At 40.9% G+C, this 24020-nt stretch overlaps 1 protein-coding gene across 2 annotated transcripts; it reads right to left on the bottom strand.

Moving 5' to 3' along the window:
* itga4 (integrin alpha 4) lies at nt 1–23656 on the bottom strand. Of its 2 annotated transcripts, none has more exons than XM_030757808.1 (29): nt 23329–23656; nt 21676–21861; nt 21134–21252; nt 20793–20893; nt 19019–19151; nt 17565–17632; nt 17175–17310; nt 13051–13136; nt 12828–12890; nt 12610–12750; nt 12004–12112; nt 10426–10520; nt 9564–9654; nt 9425–9470; nt 9039–9193; nt 8244–8398; nt 7955–8107; nt 7300–7376; nt 6809–6950; nt 6569–6670; nt 5625–5701; nt 5290–5379; nt 5040–5127; nt 3080–3187; nt 2847–2972; nt 2614–2739; nt 2428–2526; nt 2214–2333; nt 1–1952 (listed from the first exon to the last, which is right to left on the bottom strand). In XM_030757808.1, the coding sequence occupies exons 2-29, from the start codon at nt 21846–21848 to the stop codon at nt 1851–1853; spliced, it is 3081 nt and encodes a 1026-aa protein (XP_030613668.1). In that variant the 5' UTR covers nt 21849–21861; nt 23329–23656; the 3' UTR covers nt 1–1850. The 2 variants fall into 2 exon arrangements, with proteins under 2 accessions (XP_030613668.1, XP_030613669.1); XM_030757809.1 differs by lacking the exon at nt 23329–23656 and adding an exon at nt 22644–22761.
* Nucleotides 23657–24020: the final 364 nt, after the last annotated feature.

The following is a 24020-nucleotide window of genomic DNA, read 5'->3' as shown; positions in this document are numbered from 1 at the left end:
TTGTTTAAATAGAAAATCCTTTATTTTAATAGAAAAGTGTTGCTAAAAGCAGTGAGACTCTCCAGTGCAGAAAAACTTCACATAAGAACATCAAAATATTCAAACATCCATCGTTTCGTTGTGTGCCTTGTGTACACAATGACAATGAGTTGAATCTATCTATCTCTGTCAGATGCATCTGTACTAAACAAACAGGGGAGGGCAGCAGCTGAGTGAACCATCTGAATGTAGACAGGTAACGCAATGCTTTCAATACTTTTATTACCTGAAACAAAAGATTCCCAGTTACAAACCCAAGTGCCAATTCAGGAAGTATGACTGAGAGCTGTACAAGAAAAATGAACACACAGTTTGCTCAGCGTTTGATGCATCTGTTCAGAAGATGGAGGTTTATTTTGGGCGCCCCGGCCTCAATCATTCTTCAAAAATTATGATTTCAAGTAGTCGTCCATCATTAGACCTCCATGGCTTAATTCATTTTCCTGTCTGCTGCATCCTTTCCTGAACTTTCACACTTTTAGGAGCAGTTCACTTTAAATTAGGTGACATTAATGCATTTAATTAATAAAATGTGTTGACTTACTGCTGCATTATGTTTGAGTCTATAAGGCCAAAATGTGGATGAGAAATGCAGGACCCACAGGCTGCCCCCGCTTGTGCTCACGTGGTTGTACATTGTTCTCATTGTTTTTCCTCCACACATCAGAATGGCTTCCTGTTTTCTTCATCCCTGAATGGCTTTCACAAAGGAGGGAAAACAGAGAAACTGTAAACAAGTGTGAAATCAGGTTAAGAGACCATAACACCAGGAGGCAGCACAGCGGAGGTTTCGCTGCATTAGAGACTTCTTGCATTCTGCTGATTTTTCCATCCTCTGTCCAAGTAAGGCACAAGTGACCATGGTGAAATTACTGTGCAATACGACAACAAACATTTCTATAAATCTTACCTCAAAACAGTTTCTTTTATTGTGAAGCAGTTTGCACTCAGAAGCAGGAGGTTACATAAAACAGACACAGAGCTAATAAGCTATGATCACGTCCTCCATGTCCTCCAAGTCTCGGTCAGCATTGCTGGCTCAGTGAACTAACTTTGTGCAAAAAAATTCAATTGTTAAAAATTGTTGATTGTGCTATAAAATGTTGCTGGTTTAAGTAGGGGAGACACAAACCCAAAGCAAACAGTGTGGGGAAAAACAGGTTAACGGGGAAAAGGGTGTCCACCCCTGTTGCCAGCAAATCCCAGCAGCCGACACCTTCTTCCTCCAGCTGGACAACATCCAGTGTGAGCTACAGGCGCCAAATGATGCGACACAGCCAGTGAGGCAGCTTTTTGTGTGTGTGTTGGTCAGCAGGTGAACAAAATTCCGAAAATAAGTTACACAGACAAAAGGCAGATATTCCCAGAGCTATGAGTCAGTCAGAGGCAAAGTTTCAATCACCTGAGATCACCAGAAAGTGACTCTTTGTTTTCTCTTAAAGGAGTCAAGATGAAGGTCATTCATCCCAGGAAGCCCCAAGGCCTGACTTCCGGTTCGCTTCCCTTTTTAATAATCCTCTGTCCATCCAACGCCGTGGTCTTTTTTTCCAGTCTTTGGGATTCACTGTTTTCTTTTTGTGAAGGCATATCAGCAAAGTAGTTTAAAAGGTCACAGATTCAGGAGGTGTTCACTCTCACGTGTTACACTCAAACCCTCGGAGCGTAGGCAGATTTTACTGACTGATGATGTTCACAGCGCTGCGGTAAGACCGAGGAATCTGAGCACGTCCTGAATGTCCGATGAGCACCATTTCATAGATATAATGTGAACTCCGCCTTAGGGCCAGAGGTCACAGGTAGAACCACATGGTTTAGATAGTGCTTTCTCGTTTGCTGTGCTGAGGAACGAAGTCCCAGCTGTCTCTGTTCAACTTTTCGTCCTTATTGTGGAATTCTCTCTTGAAGAATCCAGCCTGGCAGAGAAAAAGAAGGAAAAAATGTGAAGCCGGTGTATCTACTACAAACATTCAGCTGCAAGTAATGTTAATCAGTACAGCAGAACCGAGGCATGATCATTTACAAAACAAAGAACACCCTGACACATTATTAAAATCCAGCAGTTATTGGCTGGATAAGATTTTGGCCTTTAAGTCAACTATTTGCAGTAATTAAACTCTTCAGCCACAAACTGCCATGAAAATGAGTTTCTGTGGGAAGAACAAAAAATCAAATACCTTCCACAGACACCAGATGAGAGCTGCAAGGATAGTGAGCCCCACCGCTAAACTGATGACGATGATAAAGATCTTCACCGTTGCTGAGGGTTCCTGGGTAAAAACAGCTTCCACCCATACCTGGAGAAAGCACCAGGTACAACTTTAGCATTCATCGACCACGGCAGCTGTAAAGCCCTGACTCTGTGTTCTGATTATCTGCACGGGGTTTTACCTGAGCTACAGGTTGATCCTGGATGAGGACGGTGTGATTATCCTGTCTGGGCGATGACATCACTGCTGTGCCTTCCAACATCATGATGCCATGGCGACCCTGAGACGCATAGACCAGAAACTCTTTAGATCCGTGACTAAAACTGTGTGTGCGCGCACAAAGGTCATGTGTGTGTGAGTGTGTTACCGGAGCTTGTCGTAGTACAGCAGGGTTCAGGCTGGTTTCGAGTTGGATGGTGACCTCTCTCCCCACCTCCAGGTTACCGAGGCGACACACCAACCGCTCACACAGCTTATCAGTGCGGCCACAAAACTGCACGTACAGAACAAAACTGAAGCTCACGCACTGAAGGTCTCGTATAATCTATTTCTGAGAAACCAGATTTCTAGGTGTGTGTGTCTGTATTTGTGTGAGCGTACCATTCTACGGGTGGAGGTGGGCGAAAAGAAGAAGACGAGTTGTTCAATGAAGGAAGGTTGAGGGGCTTCGCAGTCCTCGATGACTGAAATAGTTGTGTCACTGATGGAACACGCGCCTTGAGACGACTGCAGGGAGAGAATTAATACACAGCTGTACTTGTAGTGCTGTTTCACTTGCCAAACCATAAAGAACCGATGCAACAAACCCGCTGCTGTTGCTCGTTTTGACGCACCTGCCAGTCGTTCACTTGCAGCAGCCTGTGACGGTAAGGTGCGAGGATCTTCGGCAGCATAATTTCCACCACAGTGTCTACTGACCTGCTGGGACCAGAGTTTAACACCTGCAGGCAGATAGAATAACGAGATGCTGTGACTCTCAGACGAAGTGTTCATGTCAAGAGCCCCGTTTATTCAGCCTTTATTTGTTGACCTTTTGATGAGTGGACACCAGGGAAAGTAAGCAAAAAAGCTACAGGCTGTTCCTCTGAATTTAATTTGGGACTTAGGTAAATTTAGGACCTGATTCCAAATCTAAAGATTTAGTTGCTGCCTAAATATTTGTGTTCCCTTCTCATTTAACTAAAATATGACACAGAGGAAGTGGATCAAGTATTTTTATTACCTCCAAGATCTCCTGATTTCACTTGAACTGTTTACCATGTTGAGGCCAAAATAGAGGTTAAAAAAAAACTTTCCTGTTAGGTTCTAAATACAAATACACACTTCCCTTCCAAAAGATGCTAAAAAAAATTGGCTCCAGTTTTCATGATATGCTGCTAGGTTAGCGCTAAGACCAAAAGTTCTCAGTTGAAATGGCGTTAGGTACCGCTCTTCCAAAACTTGATCCAGTGTTGATAAAATTGGGCTTGTGTGAACTGGAACTGTAGAAAGTATGAAGTGCATTTGATCCATTTCAAATTTTATTTACATTTTTTAAATGATCCCTCAACCATTTTTCCATTGTCTTTCACAATATGCTGTTGAAATGACTGAAATTGCACCAGCGAAACACGTGAGCTCTGCATTTCCCCATTTGCTGTTTTACATTCTTAATAAGTTTGGTTATGGAAAAAAAAACCCACAGGCCAGAGATGAAACCAGTGTGTCACAACAATGTGTGTGTGTGTATTTCTTTTAATCTATCTATCTATATCTATATCTATATATATATATATATACATATACATACACACACACACACACACACACACACACCTTTCTCTGTTTTTTCTATTTTCCCATAATGAAGAAAGGTGAAATGTTAGCATACGAAAAGACATAAGTTTAATTTATGATTAAAAGTAATCTTAAACTCTACATAGAGGTAAAATATCTAAAATATCTATTAGCTATTTTAATTCATTTTAATTTGGACTCAGCACATCAAAGTCCATAAAAAAAGAATTTATTTTATCTCTGATGCTGACAGCTTCTGAAAAATTGCTGGCCGATGGAAAAGCTCATTGGTAACAGCAGCTTTTTTTTCCCCCCCCTTTTTTGCAATTTACTCTGTTTTTGTTTCCAAGGTTTTACATCATTTTCATCATTTCATACATTCATTTTCATGTGAAAAACTTTCAGCTATACAACAGTTTGTTTAAAAGATGAAAGCTGACTCTGCAAATCATTCATCTTTTATGAAGCAGCTTATACTTGACACAGAAGAGGGTTAAAATACAATCTCTGCTAATACATTATTTATTTTCCTTGTTCCTGTCGATTAGGTGCTTTTTTTCCTGATTGCTTATCCCTCCAAGTTTGAGACAATATACATTATTCTTTGCTTTTGAGATCAGTAGTGAAACTTTCCATAGTGTGGTGGTTTACACATTTGTCTAACAAGCTAAAGAGGCCTCATTAATCCCACGAGGAGACACAAATTCCCTTTGGGACTGCATCAGGAAGGGCATCCGGCTCAAAAATCTGTCTAATCAAACATGCTGCGCTACCCACTGTGGCGACCCCTTGTGAATAAGGGAGCAGCCAAAAGTTGTTTTTCATTGTCCTGGTCACAAAAGCTAAGTTTGAAAATACTAATACATATTCTCTCTTCTTTTGAGGGATAAGCAATATAATACTTACAAAAGAACAAAAATGGAAACAGTGTTATGCAAGTTGGCTCACTCTGTTGACAGAGTGAGTCAGCGTCAGCAGCTTTTAGTAGTGCTTCCCCCTCGAATCCCACTGGCTTACCTTGTAGGTGTAATTGAAGCTTTCTGAATAGCAGTTGGTGGGAATCAAGTCTTCATCTCCGAGCACAAAAGAGGTGGGAGTCACAAAACTGCAACCAGGCCGACAGACATCACACTGATTATTTATCTGCAGTTAAATGTGTCCTTTATTTCTTTCATCTCACAAGAACATCATGAATATTAATTAAAACTACACAAAAATAAGGCCATGTGAAAACAAACAGAAGTAGTGCACAGTGAGGCTGTCTCACCCGTGGATGTTGACGTTGACTGCGTATTTGAGAGGAAGGGTAAGGCGGATGGCGTTGTCGTGGAGATATTCCTCCATCTCATAGTTATCACTGAAGAGAAAATGGATTTCATGAAGCTCATCATTACCCTGCAAATACCTCACATTTTTATTCCTACATGATTTGATCCGAGGTTTAAAACTCTATAAAGCCATTTAATATTTTGAGTAGTTTCTCCTTCTTCAACTTTCAAGTTAAACTGCAGCAGTGATGGCACACTGTAGATACTTCTTAAAAATAATATTTAAGATAGTTTGCTTTACTCTCATAGCTTCCTCCATTGGGAGGAGCCTTACCTGCTGGTGTTGACATGAATGAGGTTGTGGCCAGGTGTGCTGTTCTGGTTAACGTCCAACAGAAAGCTGATATTCAGCTATAAAAAAAAAAAAAATGAAAAAAATATATTTTGAACTTTGTTGAGCTGCAGGGTGATCATGATTTTAACAGCTCCCTTCTTTTATTTTTACTGTCATAATGTTTTATAGTGGGGGAAATAAGTTTTGTAAGTTTACTCACAAAGAAACAGTCTCTAATTTTTACAGTAGTTTCATTTTAACAGAGACAGAATATCAACCAGAAATCCAGAAAAAAAAAGACATTACATAAAAGTTAAAAATTGATTTGCACGTCATTGAGTGAAATCAGTATTTGATCGCCTCTAACCCAGCCAGAATTCTGGCTCCCACAGATCGGCTATGTGCCCATGTGGCACACAGATTACAATCAATCAGTCAATCACAGATAAAGTGCCCTCAAGGTCCCTCTGCTTAAGAAGGCACGGGTACAGGCTCATCTTAAGTTTGCCAGTGAACATGTAAATGATTCAGAGAAAGTGGGAGAAAGTGGGAGCTTGGGAGAAAGTGCTGTGGTCAGATGAAACCAAGATCGAGCTCTTTAGCATCAACTCGCCCCACCGTGTTTGGAGGAAGAGAAATGCTGAGAATGACCCAAAGAACACCGTCCCCACAGTCAAACACTGTATCTAAACTGGCTGCTGTCTGTCTCAACCGATTCTTCTGCAATATTCACTTTGAAAAACTGAGGAGTCATAAAAAAATGGGGAACTGAACGTGCAAACACAGGCTTTGACCTTTGACCTCACGAAGTCTTAAGGACCCATAATAGCTGGTCACTGTGGTCAGCTATTATGGGAACCAGCATTCAGTTTCCAGATGATGTTTCCTCATAATTTTGGTATCTGATCACTTAAGTTTCCAGTGTGTGATTAGCTCGGGCTTACCTGCGTGCGAGCTGGAAGCAGGAGGCTGGTGACGCTGCAGTCAACACCCACTGTTGTAGCATTGACTTCCTCTGTGATATCACATCTGACCACATTGTCCTCCTAGACAAAAAGAAACAGGCTTGTTGTGGATGTCTTATGATGTTCTTTGCACCGACCGTAAACAAGCAAGCAGCTGCTCAGGTTGTGTCCTTGCTGTGGTAATAAAACAGGGTCGTCGTTAAAAGGATTTTGACTCACATTCTGCAGCACTTTAATGTAGTGGATGTTGTTGGGGAATCGCAGCGTCAGTCGCGGCAGGAAGGCGTCATCTCCAGAGTTCAGCAGTGAGGCTTTCAACATGATGGTGTGCCCGGAGCCCAGCGCAAAGAACTCCTGCTGACTGAAGACAAACACAACAAACACAATCACTGACGTTCCAATCAAGAACAGCATTGTACTCTTAAAATACTTTAAAGTTTTGTCTCCGGAGCCCAAAGTGTGAAGCCGACTCTAACAACTCTGATGCTTACTAATTACAACAGCATGCTGCACACATTTAATCTGTGCACAAGGAAAAATGCAACAGCTCAATATCCTGTGCTGCTAACTTCTTGTCTGATCCTTTGTTAGGTATATTCCAGTTGTTTTACACCATTCATCTATCGTTTCTCTTTGTGAATCACACACGGCTCCCTGCAGTGTGTGTGTGTGTGCGTGTGTGTGTTGGGTGTATGGACGTGTGATCTTACTGTGGGAGCACTAGATGAGCCGACAGCTGCATGTTTGTCGAACAGTTCACCAGGGAGCAGGAACGAGCAAACCGAGTCTGAGAGGATGAAAAGAGGCAGCAGGTCAGCGGCACCGGTGATAATAAACAGATCGGTCACATTACCTCAGTGATCACATCAAACCACTCATGTGACCCCTGAGAGGTTTAATAATAATCTCCCGATGACTAACTCCACCTGTGAATTCCTAATTGTAAACTGACAGCAGGAGGGTGTTAATGTGCTGAAAGGTGGCCGCGCAGCTGAAACACATCTGGATAAGTGAGATTGGTTTGTTGACACACAAGGATCAAACAAAGATAAAAAAAAAAAACAATAATTTACAGATGGATTAATAATTAGTTTAGCACAGTGTACAAACAGTGCTCTACATATGATAGTAGTTGTGTGAATTACATAAGTAGTATATTAAACTTGTGCATCGGCTCGTATTAATTTATAGATGATGGAGCTAATACATGGTGTAGTAACTGCAAGTATAAATTCTTCATTTTTATTGACAGTAGAAATATAAATATAGATTAAAAAAAGCACTTCTGTGGGCAGCAGTTCATTTACTGTGTGCATGACAGGCTATTCTAGCTGGTATTTGCTGGTTTGTAGTCTAGCTTGGTACCTGGTTGGTGATGGTGTTGCGGTGTCCTGTGCTCTGCTGCAGAATGGGTTTTAATGGAGGGAAGGATCTGGAAGAGGCTCTCTGGCTGTTTTTCTCCCTGAGACTGTAAGAAAGCTCAAACTGAACTGGAGTAAAAATGTCCCTCACATCTTTCTGTTGGAGAGAAAAAGAAAAAAAAAAGAGTTGAGAGTAGAAAAAAAAATAAAAACATGTTAGCGTCACCGCAGTTAAGCCAATCAGTTCTTAATGTGTTAATATGCCCAGAATAAACAGTGTGTAAGTGTATTACCCTTTGGTAAGCCACATGGGTTGCACAAGTGAGATGCCCCTGTCGTGCTCGTACGTGCCCCCTTGTGCTATTTGATGATCCGTTACCATGGAAATAGAAACGATGGGGGAAGGAGGATTTATGGAGGAGGTCAGAGATCAGATTATATTGAAGCTCTAAAGAAGAGAGGAGAGAAACCTTCAAAAATCAAGCCGTACACATTACCTAAAACAAACTTTACCATTTGGAGGAGCTGTCATCCAATCACAGCCCTGCAACTGCAATTAGGTACATTACTGTTGATTCAGCTGAGCGTAAAAGCGAAGCTGTCGATTTACAGATCGATCTCCACCCTCACTTATGGCCACAAGCTCTGTGTAGTGACCAATGAATGAGATTGCAGATACAAGTGGCGTACATGGGTTTTCTCCAATGGGTGGCTGGCCTCACCCTTATAAACAGGGTAAGGAGTTCAGTCATTCGAGAGGGGCTCAGAGTAGAGCTGCTACTCCTCTACACTGAAAAGTGGCAGCTGAGGTGGATTGAGTATCTGACTAGTATGCTTCCTGGGTGAGGTGTTCTAGGCATGTTCTACCAGGAGGAGGCCCCAGGGTAAGCCCAAGACATGCTGGTTAGATTATATCACACAAATGAGGTGGAGGAAGTGGCTAAGGAGAGGATGGATGGATGGATGGCTGGTTCATTAGTGCATCCACCGAGTAGCTTTTCCCCACGATATCTAAGCTGGTCCTAGATGCTATTAGAGTTACACTAAATTTGGAAAAGATTACCCTTAACGAGCTGCGTTTACAGTACCTATGTGTCCTTTGAAATGTCTGGACTGGACGCTGAAGCAGATGGTAATGTTAAAGCAGACGGCTGGATGCTTGTTCTCTCGGCAGAGCGCCACCCGATGGTCAATCTGCTCCGGCAGGATCAGAGAGGCATTCACCCGAATCACTGGACGGGTCCTGCAGCACACAGCGGACGGTCAGAGAAATGATCACAGCATGCAAACTGGGATTATGACTCACTGAAAACAACTGAAAACAAAGGAAACAGCTGGATTTTGTTATTTATAATCATGAAAGCTAAGATTTTCACCATATTTTCCACAGATGTTCTCCTGCAGTCTACATAGATTAACAAAGCAGGGGCCTTTTTAGGTGATGTTTCAACAGGAAGCTTCAGTGTGGACTTACCTGAGAACCACGGCTGAGTCAGAAAGGAACGCACCAACTGCCACATCTGCACAGACAGAGAGGGTTTAACCTGCTTAAAACAGCTCTAATGAAACAAATGGGCCAAATATGGCAGAGGTAGTCAAACAAAATCATTTACCCTGGTAACCGTTATCATCTATGTCAATGCTAGAGCTCAGCGACTGGCCAAACATCCTGAGGTCACGGCGCAGGGTGGAGCCAGTAATCCTCTGAAAGCACAATGGTAGGGATACCATGAAAACTAGAATGATAGTATTTAAATGCACAGCAGTATATATGAGTAATAATTTAAGAAAATGCAAACAAGTACATGTAACGGAAAAGAAAATAACCAGCCCTGAAATTGTTATTAAACTAGCACCACCTTAACTGCAATGTACCCACTGGGATAAATAAAAGCAACATATTTCACAATAAAACACAACTTAAACATTAAAAAAGGGCTCATAATATTCTTATACTTGCTGATATATATATTTTTAGTATACACTCACACCAGCTGTTTTTCTGTTAATATAATATTTTTACTGATATGTCTTTTTTTGAGTCGTCCTTTCACTAAAATTCATAGCTTTAACTTTTGGTTGTTCTTCACTGACACTAATATTTATGTGTTCAATAAAATTATTTATTAATCTCTCTTTAAACTAAGACTTTTCAATTATCTGCACGTCATCCACATTTATTTATGCTATTAAAACTTGACAATTTATGTTGGTGTTTGTGCCACAGACTGTATGTATATATATATATATATATATATATATATATATATATATATATATATATATATATATATATATATACCACTAAGATGTCCAATGAAACCTCAGAAATAGCCCTTACCTGTCATTTAAAGAGCCCCCCCTGAAACATGTTTACTTCTGCTAATTAGGCTGCCTAATGTAGCCATTTGAGGAGCTTCTTTGTTTCTACAGTTTGTCACTTTTCAGTCCTGGAGTTTCTTGCTCAGTTTGTACCTGGGATGGAGTTGGTGAGATGCCCTCCTTCCTGCCATTATAGATGTAAACAGCTCCTTTAAGGTCATCTTCATGAGGAGCGCCAATCGCCACATCTACACACAGACAAACACAAGTTTGTATTAATGTTTTTGTGAGGACTCTTGCTCTCACCACCAACATACAGTGCAGTGAAAGTATTTGCCCCTTCCTGATTTCTTGTTTTTTGCATATTTATCATATTTCCATGTTTCTGATCAAACTTATTATAATATTACATAGTAGTAGCTATAGATAGTAGTATATGGTAAGCAGGTACAAGTGTGGCTCAGGAAATTGAACTTGGCTTTCCAAAAAATATGGTTAATCACAGTTAATTCATGATTTAATGTAGTTGGGGGTGGGGAATGGGGCAATGACTTTTTTCACCGAGGGCCACGTAGGTTTGGAAAATCTGAACTTTGTATTTACTCAGGTTATTTAACCACAGTAAAAAATTCATGATATAACTTTTTTCTTACAAAAGGGAAACAGGTCCACCCAGTGTGTGTGTGTGTGTGTGTGTGTGAACAGATACATTATGTCCCCGCTACATGGGTGCACACACACCCTTTTATCTAGCTGTGGCAGATTAGAGGGCATGTTCAGTTACAGAGCAACAACAGTTTGTCATTAACGTTTAATGAACATAATAACACCCTCCACCCCTCACACACACACACACACACACCCACACACACACACACACACACACACACACACACACACACACACACACACACACACACACACACACACACACACACACACACAGATGGTAAGGGTCTTAAATGTATGTGTTAGGGCGTTGTGTTGAAGTCTGTGTGATTTTCTTTACTTATCAGGAAGTGCCACAAAACGGCCAGCTTGTAAGATGCCTAAAAATACCACCCCCCCCCCCCCCTTCCCCCACTTTCTGGTTATGAAACTCAATAGCCAGTTAAGCAATGTTCAGTTCAATTATATTTACATAGCACCAGATCACAACAATAGTTGCTTCAGGGTGCTTTATATTGTGAGGTAAAGAACCTATAATAATAATAATAATGTAGAGCCATTTCTAATGTTTGTGCTGATGCAGAAGATCTGTGCACAGGGTGAAGAGAGCAGCACTTAAAAGTCCCTAATTACCACTGTTAAGGTGCCCTGGAGCAAGTGACCCCACAGCTGCTCAGCAGGAGCTGCTCATTGGAAACCTGAGGATGTACTATTGTGACAACTACTGAAGCAGCAGCTAGCAGCACACGTGCTGTTAGCGGAGGTGAAAGGAGAAATAGTTTATAGAAATAATATAGTATTTATTTGCATTACAAAATCTTCTATTATTAGGAGAAGAACAAACAGTGTTGCAATACTATTAGCACCAGGAACGGTGATTGTATGTGAAGCGATGGGGTAACAGTCCGTTAGACTTCATGGTGTTTGCAGTAGAAAACGGTAGAAGGGATGGTAACATTTTGCAGTAGTAGTGGCAACAGGATTTATCTTTAGTTTTATTGGTATTTTCTGCTCCACCAAAATAAAAGGGTATAGATCAGGCTGTGCATGCATGAGCCCTACCAGGATAACCATCATCATCCAGGTCTCCCAGGTCTGCGATGGTCTCTCCAAACCGGGCAGCGTAGGCGTTGCTGCCAGTCAACTGAAAGTCCTCCTCCTCTAGCTTTGCCTGGGACAGGAAAACAAACAGCACAAGCTTGACGTTAGCATGTCATCTCAGACAGTGTAAAAAATGAAAACAATGAGGCCTCCATGTAACTGCTTCACTTTCAGGTTCCTTTATTTTTAAATCGCAACACTGGGGACTGGCTGGGACATCTGTACAGAATAATTATTATTGCTAGCAGTAAACCTAGGATTTCCCTACTGTAACAAGTCAAAATGTTTCTGTGCAAACATAGGACAGGTTTTGACTAAATATTCATGAAACAGTGGATATGCCTAGTACACACAGAGATACACTATAAACAGGTTGCATTAAACGCATCGTAAACCATGTGGTAAAAGTGATAAAGGTGAATGGAAATGAATGTTTTTAATGCATTAATCTGAGCTTCCCATAAATCCGATCATTTAATATCTTCAGTGAAACTTATACTCATTGTATAGCCCAAAGTGTGTTTCCTGTTCACAGTAAATAGCGCCATGCTCAGTGTTTCTGCTTACCTGCCCCTGGTTGATGTACACATGGACTCTCCCTTCTTCTCTGATGATGCCTGTTGCCGTCGGAGCACCAACCAACAGGTCTGACAAACCATCAGCGTTTAGATCCACCACACACACACTGGAGCCAAAGTAGGACCCCAGCTACACAGAGACACATGCTGAGTGTTAAGTAGGCAGTTGTTTTGAATGGAGAATGCCAATGCTAAGGGACGTCATACCTCTTTTCCAGACACTTGAGAGACGATCTGTAGCATGTTGTCTTCTACTGCAAATATGAAGACCTGCACGGTGCATACACACAGTCACTGACTAACCATCACATCTGCTGTACATCAACTTTTAGCACAGCCTCAGAAATCTTTACATCAGCACCGAGACGCAGTGAGGACGAGGCTGACAGCGTGGCAGTTACAAACAGTGGGTCAGGCAGTGAGGTCTTACCTTTCCCTTCTGATTGTATTGTGGAGCGCCACCCACCACCTCCACACTATCAGGACTCAGGAAGTGACCAGCTCCGACAGAATAACCTGAACAGCAGCACAACACAGGATTTATTTAAACTGGATAAAGTTTAATAGGAAGATTGTACTTTTGTCAGCTGTAGTTACTTCACAATTATACAACACAGTGATGAAGTTTAAGCCATTAGTTACCAACCTTTCACTTCTGACCGCTTCAAAATAGTAGTACATAGTATTTAGGCTTTGTTATGTTTAAGAAGTCTGAGTTGATGGCACTTCCACTCAGAATACAAATCAGAAAATATTTCACAAACTTATCCCAAAAAAGTTAATCGTTTGTTATTTTTATGCTTTTAGTACTTTGCCTGATAATAATTCTGCCCTCTTACTTAAACTATTTGCACAGTGTAGCTCGTCATATGACTGGGTATATGTATGGGTATATGGGTGTGCAGTCAAGTGACGTAATTTACAAGTACACATGTACCTGTAAATTGTCATTTCAAAACAACTGACAATGCAGATGTTTTGTGAATGAGCAAAGGCAGTGTTAGCTAGGCACTGGTCAAAACAATAGATCCTGTCACAGATGGATGCATTTACATGTTACTGGGATGTTATGTTATTGGGATGGTGTCCTAGGCCATGCTGAAGGATAACCTACTCCACTGATCTCCCTCCTGCCATTTTGTACAAAGACGTTGGCCAAATGTGAAAGTAAAGCTGAACTGGTTAATGTACTGGTATCACTGGTTGCCAAGTTGGAAGAATTTTATCAGATACAGTATTTCCCAAACAAAATTTTTCTCAACGAATAACTGGTAATTCTGTAACTCTGAAAAAAACCCAGCTAGCTCCTTCCAATCTTTAATGCTAAGCTAAGCTAATCTTCTGCTTATCATAGCACTGTAACAATCAGTGTAAATGAATGAATCGGCCTCTTTAGCGCATCAATATTCATAAAGTTATGTAAAAACACTGTTTAGAGAACGTACATCGAGCTGAAATTACAAAATAAGGTAGAAACCACTCTCTTGGTTAACATAATACAACCAGAAGTGAAAACCTGGTATATTGGTTGAGGTTTTGGCTAAGGTTTGGCATGTGGTAGTTGGAAACTGAGGTACACCATTTGTGTGTGATGATGCATAGATATGATGATGCAAAGACAACCACAGCTTAAAAACAAAAATTTTCTAAAACGTTCTGTTTCCTGTGCACACACACAACCACACACACACACACACACACACACACACACACACACACACACACACACACACAAAACCACAAACACCTGCACCTGAAGAAAAAGCTCATAAAGTTTCCACTTTCATCATAAGTAAGCAGAAAGTATTTTGCAGTCTGAGCTCGTGTTTTTGTCAGATCATGAGCTCCTCTGTGTTTCATTGTCATCAGTGGTGTTTGTGGTTTTTTACGTCCCATGAGAACAGTGAAGATGTTGTCACCTTCAGTTTAAGAACATAGCATCTCTCTCACTGGCTTCCTGTTTCTCATGAACACAGAGGTGATGGTGCATGTGCTGAAACACACTTGCATAACCATTATTTTGGTCTTCTTGTCTGACTTTTAATTTCTTAATTTCTGAAATGGAGAAATAAAGAACACGACTTATGTGTGTTTACTTTTAAAAAGTGCCCGTTTTTAGCAAGTTTTTATTCTCTAATACTTCAATGCAGTCTATACTGTTTGTAATCTAAACAGTGAAGTACACATCTTCTTTCTGTAATGATTATAGGGTATATATGCATATGTCTGTATAGGCCCTATATCCTCATTAATGAGTTGGCCAATCTGAACAGAGCTTTGCACAAACATCGCAATTAATAGCATCTATATTTTTTGGGGGTTTGGGGGGGGCTCTATTAGAAAGTGTACAGTGTAGAGAGACAGGAAACTGGGGTGAGTGAAAGATAGGGGAAGACACACAGGAAAAGGCCACAGGTCGTATCTGGGCCACCTGCACCACAAGCCTGGTGCGCACCTCTTTTTTTTGGTCTTGAAACGGCAACAGGTTTCTATGCAAATGTGCAAGTTTCACAACACACATTCCTGCCAATGACTTCAAACTATTCCACTGAGCTATGGGAGGCAGTAAGCATACCTGCAAGAAAAGTACTGCCATTAAGTTACCATAAATGTAATGAATGGACTTAAAATCAGCTTTGCAAATATTTACAGGAAAGAAATTTCAATGAATAAATAAGAGAACGGGATCAGCAATGCACATATACATATGCAAATACACCTTTTTTTTTGATTTACATGAAAACTTCACAGGGCACCTTTGCAGCAAAAACTTGCTCACTATGAAGCCGTGAACTATTTTAGCTCCCGCAGCTATCAGCAGTGGCAGTGTTTGCTTTAAGTCAGATAGGGTGGAGTGTTGATATTTTAGCGCCAAAATGCAAACTCAAGGCTTCAAAACGGGAGTCTGCAAACCAGTAGGAGACACCACAGTGGCTCTCTCTTTCACATGCAGCTTATGATTATGAGGATGAACATACACTGTACATTTGTGATATAGCTCCGAACAGCATGTAATCAGTTGAGGTTGCAACTGATGGTACGTGTTTGTACCCAAAGGCTCGATACAGTTTAGCTTGAAAATGTTTACGCTCCGTTCACCTGCTGAGCAAAAGACTGAATGTGCATCTATTTATATCAACTTACTCACACTTCCAGAGCAAATTCCAAAGATTAATGTCCGCCTGGAATGCTTTGGACTTTCATCAGATTTAGACAGTGAGCAGGCTTAGCAATGAAAGCTAGTTAGACAATTTTAATGAATGTGAATAATATGTTACCTCACACTAAACTGCAGTTTGTGTTTTAATCAGCTTTCCTGCTTGCCCACTTCTCATCCTAACACTGTTTACACCAACCACCTTGTCGAGCAATTCCAATAAGTTTTGCTTTTCAATTTCAAGACGGCCATGTCCTCAAAGCTTACAAAAAGAGAAAAAGTCAGTGTTAGTCTCTCCAAATTTTAAAGCCAAAACTGCCCAGCTGGCTTCAATGGTTAGTTTGATTTAATGGTCCTTTCTTGTGAACAGCAAAGGAGACTAACTGCCTTAACAGGTACAGTAAAAAAAATAAATAAATCAACTCTTCTGAAGATTTGTTTTTTTTTTCTTTTTTTAACTTTGGTAAATTTAGGTTAGGGCTTTAACACTTCCAGTACATGAACACAGCTGCATAAACAGTAGCTGGAACTAAAATTATCTTTACATAATTAGACACTGAATTTGAAACTAAGACAAGTATCATATTCATAATGAGAAAAAGCGCTAACTCTGTGTGACCTGTTATGTGACCTCCACAGCACACAGCGAAGTGTGGCAATGGTAGCATGTCCTGACACCATGCCTAAAAGGTGTTTCTTATGACTAATATCTTCATGTTTACTTTTGAGTCATTCTTCCCGGCAATATTTAAAACTAATCCTAGGACCAAATGGCGCTCGATAGGTTCATCCCCTACAGACTAGATCAGGCTACTCTGAACAAAGCACCGCCTAATCTTAATTTCAAAAACAGAACATTTCCTTCCTTTGAGTCGAACAGCAATGAAAGGATCCCGGTGGTTCCCGGCGTTGCTGTGAAGCAGCAGCAAATGTTCACATGAACAGTAACTAAGGGCGTCTTTTGACCAACGTCGGTGTTATGTGAATGCTTTTTTACTTAAATGTACATGCGAGTACAGCATGCTACAGCATGCGAGTGACCATCAAGCAAAGAAGCCTCACCTTCACGTTTTGTCAATCTATGTTTGTGCACATTTGATTAGTAGAATTTTGCAGGGTGGCTCAGTGGCAGGCAACCATGTACGCCACGTGTCTGTGGTGTGGCTGACCTGCAGCCCGTGTCTTCCCCTTTATGTCTCTCCCCACTTTTCACTGTGCACTATCAAATAAAGGCCAACTAAGGCTCGTGTTTAAAAAAATGGACAGAAGCACAGACTGGCTATGTCTGATGAGGCTTGTAGTGAAAACACACCATCATAGGATGTCTTATACCAGCAGCTAAGAGCTAAGCAGTCTAACATTAGCAGTACTGGTAGAATGTCAGGTGAACTACTTACCCAGGTAGCTTCCAAATTTGACGGCTTCAATGTTGTTGTTATCGAGGTACACTGACATCTCTCTACTGGACGTGTTAAAGACCACAACTGACCCCGTCCAGTAAGATGTCCCTGGTGCCCCCATGATGATCAGATCCTGAAAAAAAGAGAGCGCCTCTATATTAAAATAATGACGTTATTAAAGCTGCATTATATCTTTCGTTTGTTGCTTTAAAATTGCAGTTCTGATTTGATAACCTCAGTAACATTTGAATTTCTACATTTTCGTAGCCTGAGGAGCAGCAAGAGAAAAGCAGATGGCTCTTTAAAACATGAATGGAGCACGTTGAGTCTGCAGGGGGAAATGGGGATGACACAGTTTTAACAAAGCATGTGGCCTCCGTTACTGACCTCTGTCAGGAAGTTGGAAATACCCGCCTGACATGATCCGTAATCCTCCCCAAACTTCCTCTGGTGGTCTGTAGGAGAAACACAGACGTGTCAAAAGGTGAAGGTGAACAAACTGCAGCTGAACAGCTGTTGGTTTCACAGGCACACACATCTGTATTTGTTGCTACAATCACCGTAATGATTTTAGGTATCAGGACATAATAAAGACATCATTCTTGTAGAACCACCCTTGACTTTAGCAGCATTAACTTGAAGGAATCATCTTCTGTATGACTTCATCAGTCTCTCACTTCCTTGTGGAGGAATTTTGGCCCACTCTCTCTTTACAGCGTTGCTTCAGTTCACTGAGGTTTGCGGGCATTCATTTATTCACAGCTTTCTTAAGTTCCTGCTAAAGTGTTTCAGCCGGGCTGAGGTCTGGATTTTGACACTGCAACAGCTCGATCTGCTGTTGCAGATTTGCTGGTGTGTTTGGGATCGTGGTCCTGTTGTGTGACACAGTTTTGCCCAAGCTTTAAATGTCGGGCAGATATTTGACTCTAGAATGCTCCTATGAGGTATTTGTGCTACTATGCTGTGTTTGTTTTGGCCAAACATGGGACTGTGCCAAGTTCTTTTTAGAGAGCGGAGGCTTTCTTCTGGAAATCTTTCCAAACAAGCCATATGTGATCACTCATTTTCTAACTGTACTGTCATGAACTTTAACATTTAACATGCTAACTGAGGCCTGCGGAGTCTGAGATGCAGCTCTTGGGTTTTTTTGCTGTTTCACTGAGCGCGGTCTGACCTTGGGGTGAATTTGCTGGTATGTCCACTCCTGGGAAGACTGGCAGCTGTCTTGAATGTTTTCCACTTGTGAATAATCTTTCTCACTGTAGAATGATGGACTTCATATTGTTTAGAAATTGCCTTATAACCCTTTCCCAGACTGATGGGCAGCATCAATAAAGCAATAAACACTTGCTTCTCTAAGATCATTGCTGATGTCTTTTCTCCCTGGATTTATGTCACATGTAACACACACCTGAATGCTCCAGCCCTGCAAACTGACAAACCTTCTGCCTGCTGATGATCAGTTAATCAAGTGTATCTGATTAGCAGCACCTGGTTGCTACTTACCCTCTTAATTCCTATGGACACAGTAAGGGTGAACTTTTTTATTTTTGTTAAATAAATGATGACACTGTGTCGTGTGTCATGAGCTGTAGTTGATTGTTTTAAGATCTGCAAAGGACCAGATTATTTTTATTATGTCCTGTTAAACCTTCAAATTGGCAGCAGGTGAAGTTTCTTTTTAACATGACTGCATCTGTGTGACGTTCACTGACATTATGTATTTTGTATTTTTTTTTTTTATCCTATCCTGCAAAAACTTTCTAGAACAAAAAAGTGTCTCTTTTTATTAGGAAATCCATTAGAGCAGTGTGTGTGTGTGTGTGTTTGTGTGTGTGTACCTCTGTAGCAGGGGATCATGTGCTGGTGATTTAGCAAGTCACTGCCATAATGATAACAAACCCCATTCGGAAGCTTGTTGTTCTGACTATCTCTCTTTGAGTAGTATACGTTCTTCCAGCGGTGAGCACAGGCCTGAAAACACACACACACACACACACACACACACACACACACACACACACACACACACACACACACACACACACACACACACACAAACAACATGTGACATGGACTCATTTACTAAGTCACACGTTGGCAGCAGAGTGTTATTCCCATGACCTAAGTCACTGTAACAGGAACTCTGTGTATGTGTGTGCACATCTGTATGAACATTATCAGTCTGCTGTATGTTTGCTTCTTTATCCCCTCCCTGTACAACAGAGATGATCACCATGAGGAGACTTTTGGTGCTGTAAATACTTTCTCAATCACATCACTGCCTCCCCTGTTAAAGAAATGCCTTCAGGCTTTTCAAATGTTGCTGTCTGTTGTGTAAACGTTTCAGTCTTCCTAAGTGCCTGATTTTCTGTTTAGTGGCTGCTAATTCTTTGTCTTAAAGTGGAAATTAAAATGCGTTTTTGCTTAAAAAAAGATCCATAACCTCTATTCTTGTTTTTGACACTGTGCTAAACTCTATTTTTCTACTGTCTCCGTGCATCTTACATTAGTTTCTTCCAATTCTCTAACTCCCACTTTGACTCCATGTTGTGAATCATTATGGAGTAACATGGAAGATTGCAGGGGATACAAGACTCCATATTCTTGTGTCATTTGTCACCATAAAAAAGAGACACATCTCTAAGTGTGTGAGATCCACTGCTCATTCAGGGAGCACTGAAAGGAAATGTGTAGTGGACATCATTACTAATGTTAACAAGTTAGTCTGAATATCGTTCACTTCCTCAGCAGAGTACAAACCTATCATCACAATGGCTCCTCAGAAATGCTGAATGTTATAGATGGACAGATTTTTACAAGTACATAACTGAAAGGGTTTGCATAAAACTATTGAGAAATACACAAAAATTTAACATTACATTTTCCGAATATACTTTTTATACTTTTTTGCACTTTGATTTTTTTTCAGCTGGTTTTTGTGTGACATGTTGCCCTATCACACTGGAAATAAATGTTTCCATACTGTAAAGTGAAGTGAAAAACCACCCTCCACACAGAATGCTGAACAACAGACACAAACATCTGTATTTTAATATCAATAGAAAGTTTATTAAGAATTCATAGTGTTGCAGGTTGTTTGTTCAGATGCAAAGTGACACAATTAGCTGTTTAACAAATGAAAAGGAGGGCTAGAGAGAGAAGCCGATGTCACTTCTGCTGAATGTGTCACACAGTGTGAAACCGCAGAAAGATTACTGTGGATTTTTTTTTTCTGATTTTGTGGATAAAATCATATCTGTACTCACTGATATGACGGCCGAAGAACTTAACAGTTTAAAAGTGGATCATGCAGTGTTTTAACTAACTGTGCTGCTTTCAGTGTGTAACGCAGATCTTTTGTTTATTTATTACTTTTTGTAGCTTTGGTGGCTGCATGTCATTAAAACTTGGGATTTGTCTCACTGAACTGTCACAGACCAAGAGTTATATGTACAAATGGTGATGATCCCTATTCAGATATGAAACTGATGTACTGATGAGGATGATAACGCTAAGAAAATAAACTCTGTCTTTAAAGTCACCCACTGGGCACCAATAACATGGAGCAACAAACACAAGTAGCCCTGGTGACAAAGTGTGTGTGTGTGTTACCAGGATGTGTCCTCCGTTCTCTCCAGGTTGTCTAGACAAACTGACTCCCAGCCACTGGTGATCACTCTCCGATTCACACGTCTTCCCACAGCTCCGCACATCTGCATACACAAGCATACCCGGATGATGCGTGTTACTTTCACTCACCTTATCGAGCATCACCTAACAGTATACACAGACCTAAATATATTAATATTAAATATATGTGTAAATAACAATACAATGTGTCAGCAGGATGTTTTGATTGAACTCGCATTGCTCATCTGAGTTTTAGTTTCCATGAACAGCTGGAGTAATGCAGGATAAAAGACTAAACGCACAGGCAGGCAAAGAAAACTCACCAGCAGGCATGCGGTAGCATTGGTGGGGTCCAGCAGCGGTGATTTTGCATCGGAAAAGAGCTCCTGGAGATACTGAATGATCGGAGGATGTGTTTGCTACTGGCGCTCCAACAACCAACCTGAGAGAGGGAAAGAGAGGCATTTAGCACTGGTTTTGTCTTTGTCTCGAGTGTCTGAATGGCATCTGTGTGTGAAGTGTCAAAGAGCTTCTCTCATTGGCACAAACTGGCTAATTGGTGTGGGCACACACAAACAAAGTGATACTGTGTGAAGAGGGCAGCTTACGGAGCATTAATATGGTAATTAAATCAATTCGAATGAGACTAAAAGAACAGCTGTCAATTATTTTACAAATTAAAGCTTAAAGTTCATGAGAGAGGTTATTATTAGCTCATAGCGTTCTTTGAAATGTAGTTTACAATGATCAAAGCCACATCAAGCAGACAATCAATAGTAGATAAACAGATCAAAAGTCAGGGTTAGGGTTAGGGGCTGGGGTGTGTTAGTAGATAAATAATGTAAATAATAGTATGGATCCAGACCAGCTCTCAGCTTTGTGACGATGCAGCAGGACTGAGTATCCAAACATGGAGGAAGGCGGGCCTTTGAACTCCAGACTTTGGTCCTGATCCAGACTGTATCCTGCAGCAGGAGGACCCGGGGCATAAATGAAGACCAGGACCAGTGCAGACACACTGGCCGCTGACAGGTGCATGATGGAGGGCGAACTGCAAGAAGAAAACACAGAGATTGTGCTGAATGAGTACAGGAACTGGTGCTGCTTATTGATGCAACTCCTTAAAGGTTTCTTTAAGATTTATTACACACTGATCACATTTGCCCAAGTTTTCACTGTTATGCCTGGATGGGATTTATTTGTAAATTGACAAATCTGTGGCATTCCTTAAGTCCACAATGTATAGAATGATGTTTCAGCTTGTTGCCAGTGTTTCCACCCTTACTTGAAAATGAGCGCTGTTTTAAAATTAAATTAATTCAATAATCTGTTAAATTAATCCAGGACAGGTTGATCCTCTGACTCACATCAAATGACTCATTTTGTTACAGTTTCCCAGCAACTGTCAAAAAATTGATTAAAGCCAGCTTTAAGTTTCTTTCTTGTTTAACCTCTGTTTGAACACGCAGTGCAGATCACAGACAATTTACATACTAAATACTCAGCCTGAGTTTTAGTAACTGTATATAAAACAATTCAACACCAGAATTTTTCTAATTGAGGAATCCTCTAATTGAATCCTCTTTAAAAACTAGTTTGATGTTTGAATATTTCATTAAGTCTAGACATCAGATAACTTGATAAAAAAAAAAGAAAAAAAAGCGCATACTGATATATATCAGCTGTCAGACAGATTCAAAGCTACTTGGGGACACACCCCTATGAACTACTCTGTCTGGCTTCATATGAAACCGCAGGCAGCGGCTGCTTATGGCCAACCACAGACTGAAAGCAGGGGAAATCGCTTTACTGGCTGAAAGTAACAAAAGTTACCTCTAAAATCCACAGAGTGACGTATTAGCTGGTACATGGGCACAGACAGGCTATCAGTTTCCTCCTGCTTCCAGCCTATATGCAAAGCTCAGCCAACTGTCGTCTGGTTGTTTCCTAATCTATACAGCAGGAGCGTGTGTGGGAGAGCGCTGTCAAGTCTTAAAGTGAGCAAAAAAGAGTCAATCAGCAGATTTGCCCAAATGGAGAACTGCCAGATATAGTTTTAAAAGTGTCTTTTGTTCTCTGGATTTCTTCACTCAACTTAATTTCCTTATTTTACCTTTTTTACAGCATGCAGGCTGTGGCTGCTCTTAAAGAGTGAACTCCAACGTGAGCTGATATTATTTTATAAATAAAGCGGAAAAACCTGCGTTCAAAAACAACTATTAGTAATGTGTTAGATCCCCCTCCCCAACCCTTTGGAGCAAAATGAAGGGGTTCAACTATAATAACTGTTGGCACTGTTGCCAGTCTATTTACGGACAAACAATTAAAGTTTTGATTTTAAAATTCATAAATACTTTTTTCTCAGTCTGGCCTCTTAACCATAGCGTTAATGAAGCGGACCGTGTCTTAGTGTAAAACTCTTCATCAGCTCTATCAATCATCCATTTTCTTATCATCCACGAATCGATTAACGGTCCACATTTTGGTTACTGTACCACTCAGACAGCAGAAAGCATACCCCGGGTCAGACAGCTGTTATCCCGGGTCAGACTGGTCCAGAGGCTGCCGGTGCCGGGCTAGGCTGAATCAAAAGAGCCGCAGTGTGTGAAAGAAGTCTCCGTTAGATCCACCTTATTATTCCCCGCGGGTCTCGCTTGCGCGTGAAACCTCCTGTTGCTCCTCAGTCTGCTGCGTGGACCAGCTTCGCGCGAGGGTTGCGGATTCTTGATCAGGGAAACACGTGTACTGAGATCAAATGAAAGAGTCTAAATGTTTAAACAAACAGTGAAAACTTAAGTTGAGCAGAGTTTCACATGGAGTCAATGAAACTGAGATGAGTGCGCCGAGACCCTCCCTCAATTTGCGTGCGCGTCTGCGCGCGTGTGTAACGGTGTTTCCTCTACGCCCCCGCGATATCCGCCAAAACTGAGCGCATGCGGTGAGTGTCTGCGCGCGTGTGCTCGAGTCGTTTCCTCTTCAGTCATCCCCAAAGTGTGAATGGAGTTAGGGTGACCGTGATCTGATGTTACTGCCCGAAGGCAGAAATACGCGCAGGAGACAGCAACATGAACCACAGGGAGAACTCCTCCACATAAAAAAACAAAAAACAAAAAAACCCAAAACAAAACCAAAAAAAAACTATATATATATATATATATATATATATATATATATATATATATATATATATATATATATATATATATATAT

The sequence above is a fragment of the Archocentrus centrarchus genome, chromosome 21 (assembly GCF_007364275.1).
Source record: "Archocentrus centrarchus isolate MPI-CPG fArcCen1 chromosome 21, fArcCen1, whole genome shotgun sequence".
Classification (NCBI taxonomy): Eukaryota; Metazoa; Chordata; class Actinopteri; order Cichliformes; family Cichlidae; genus Archocentrus; species Archocentrus centrarchus.
This window is presented reverse-complemented; position numbering and strand designations above follow the sequence as displayed.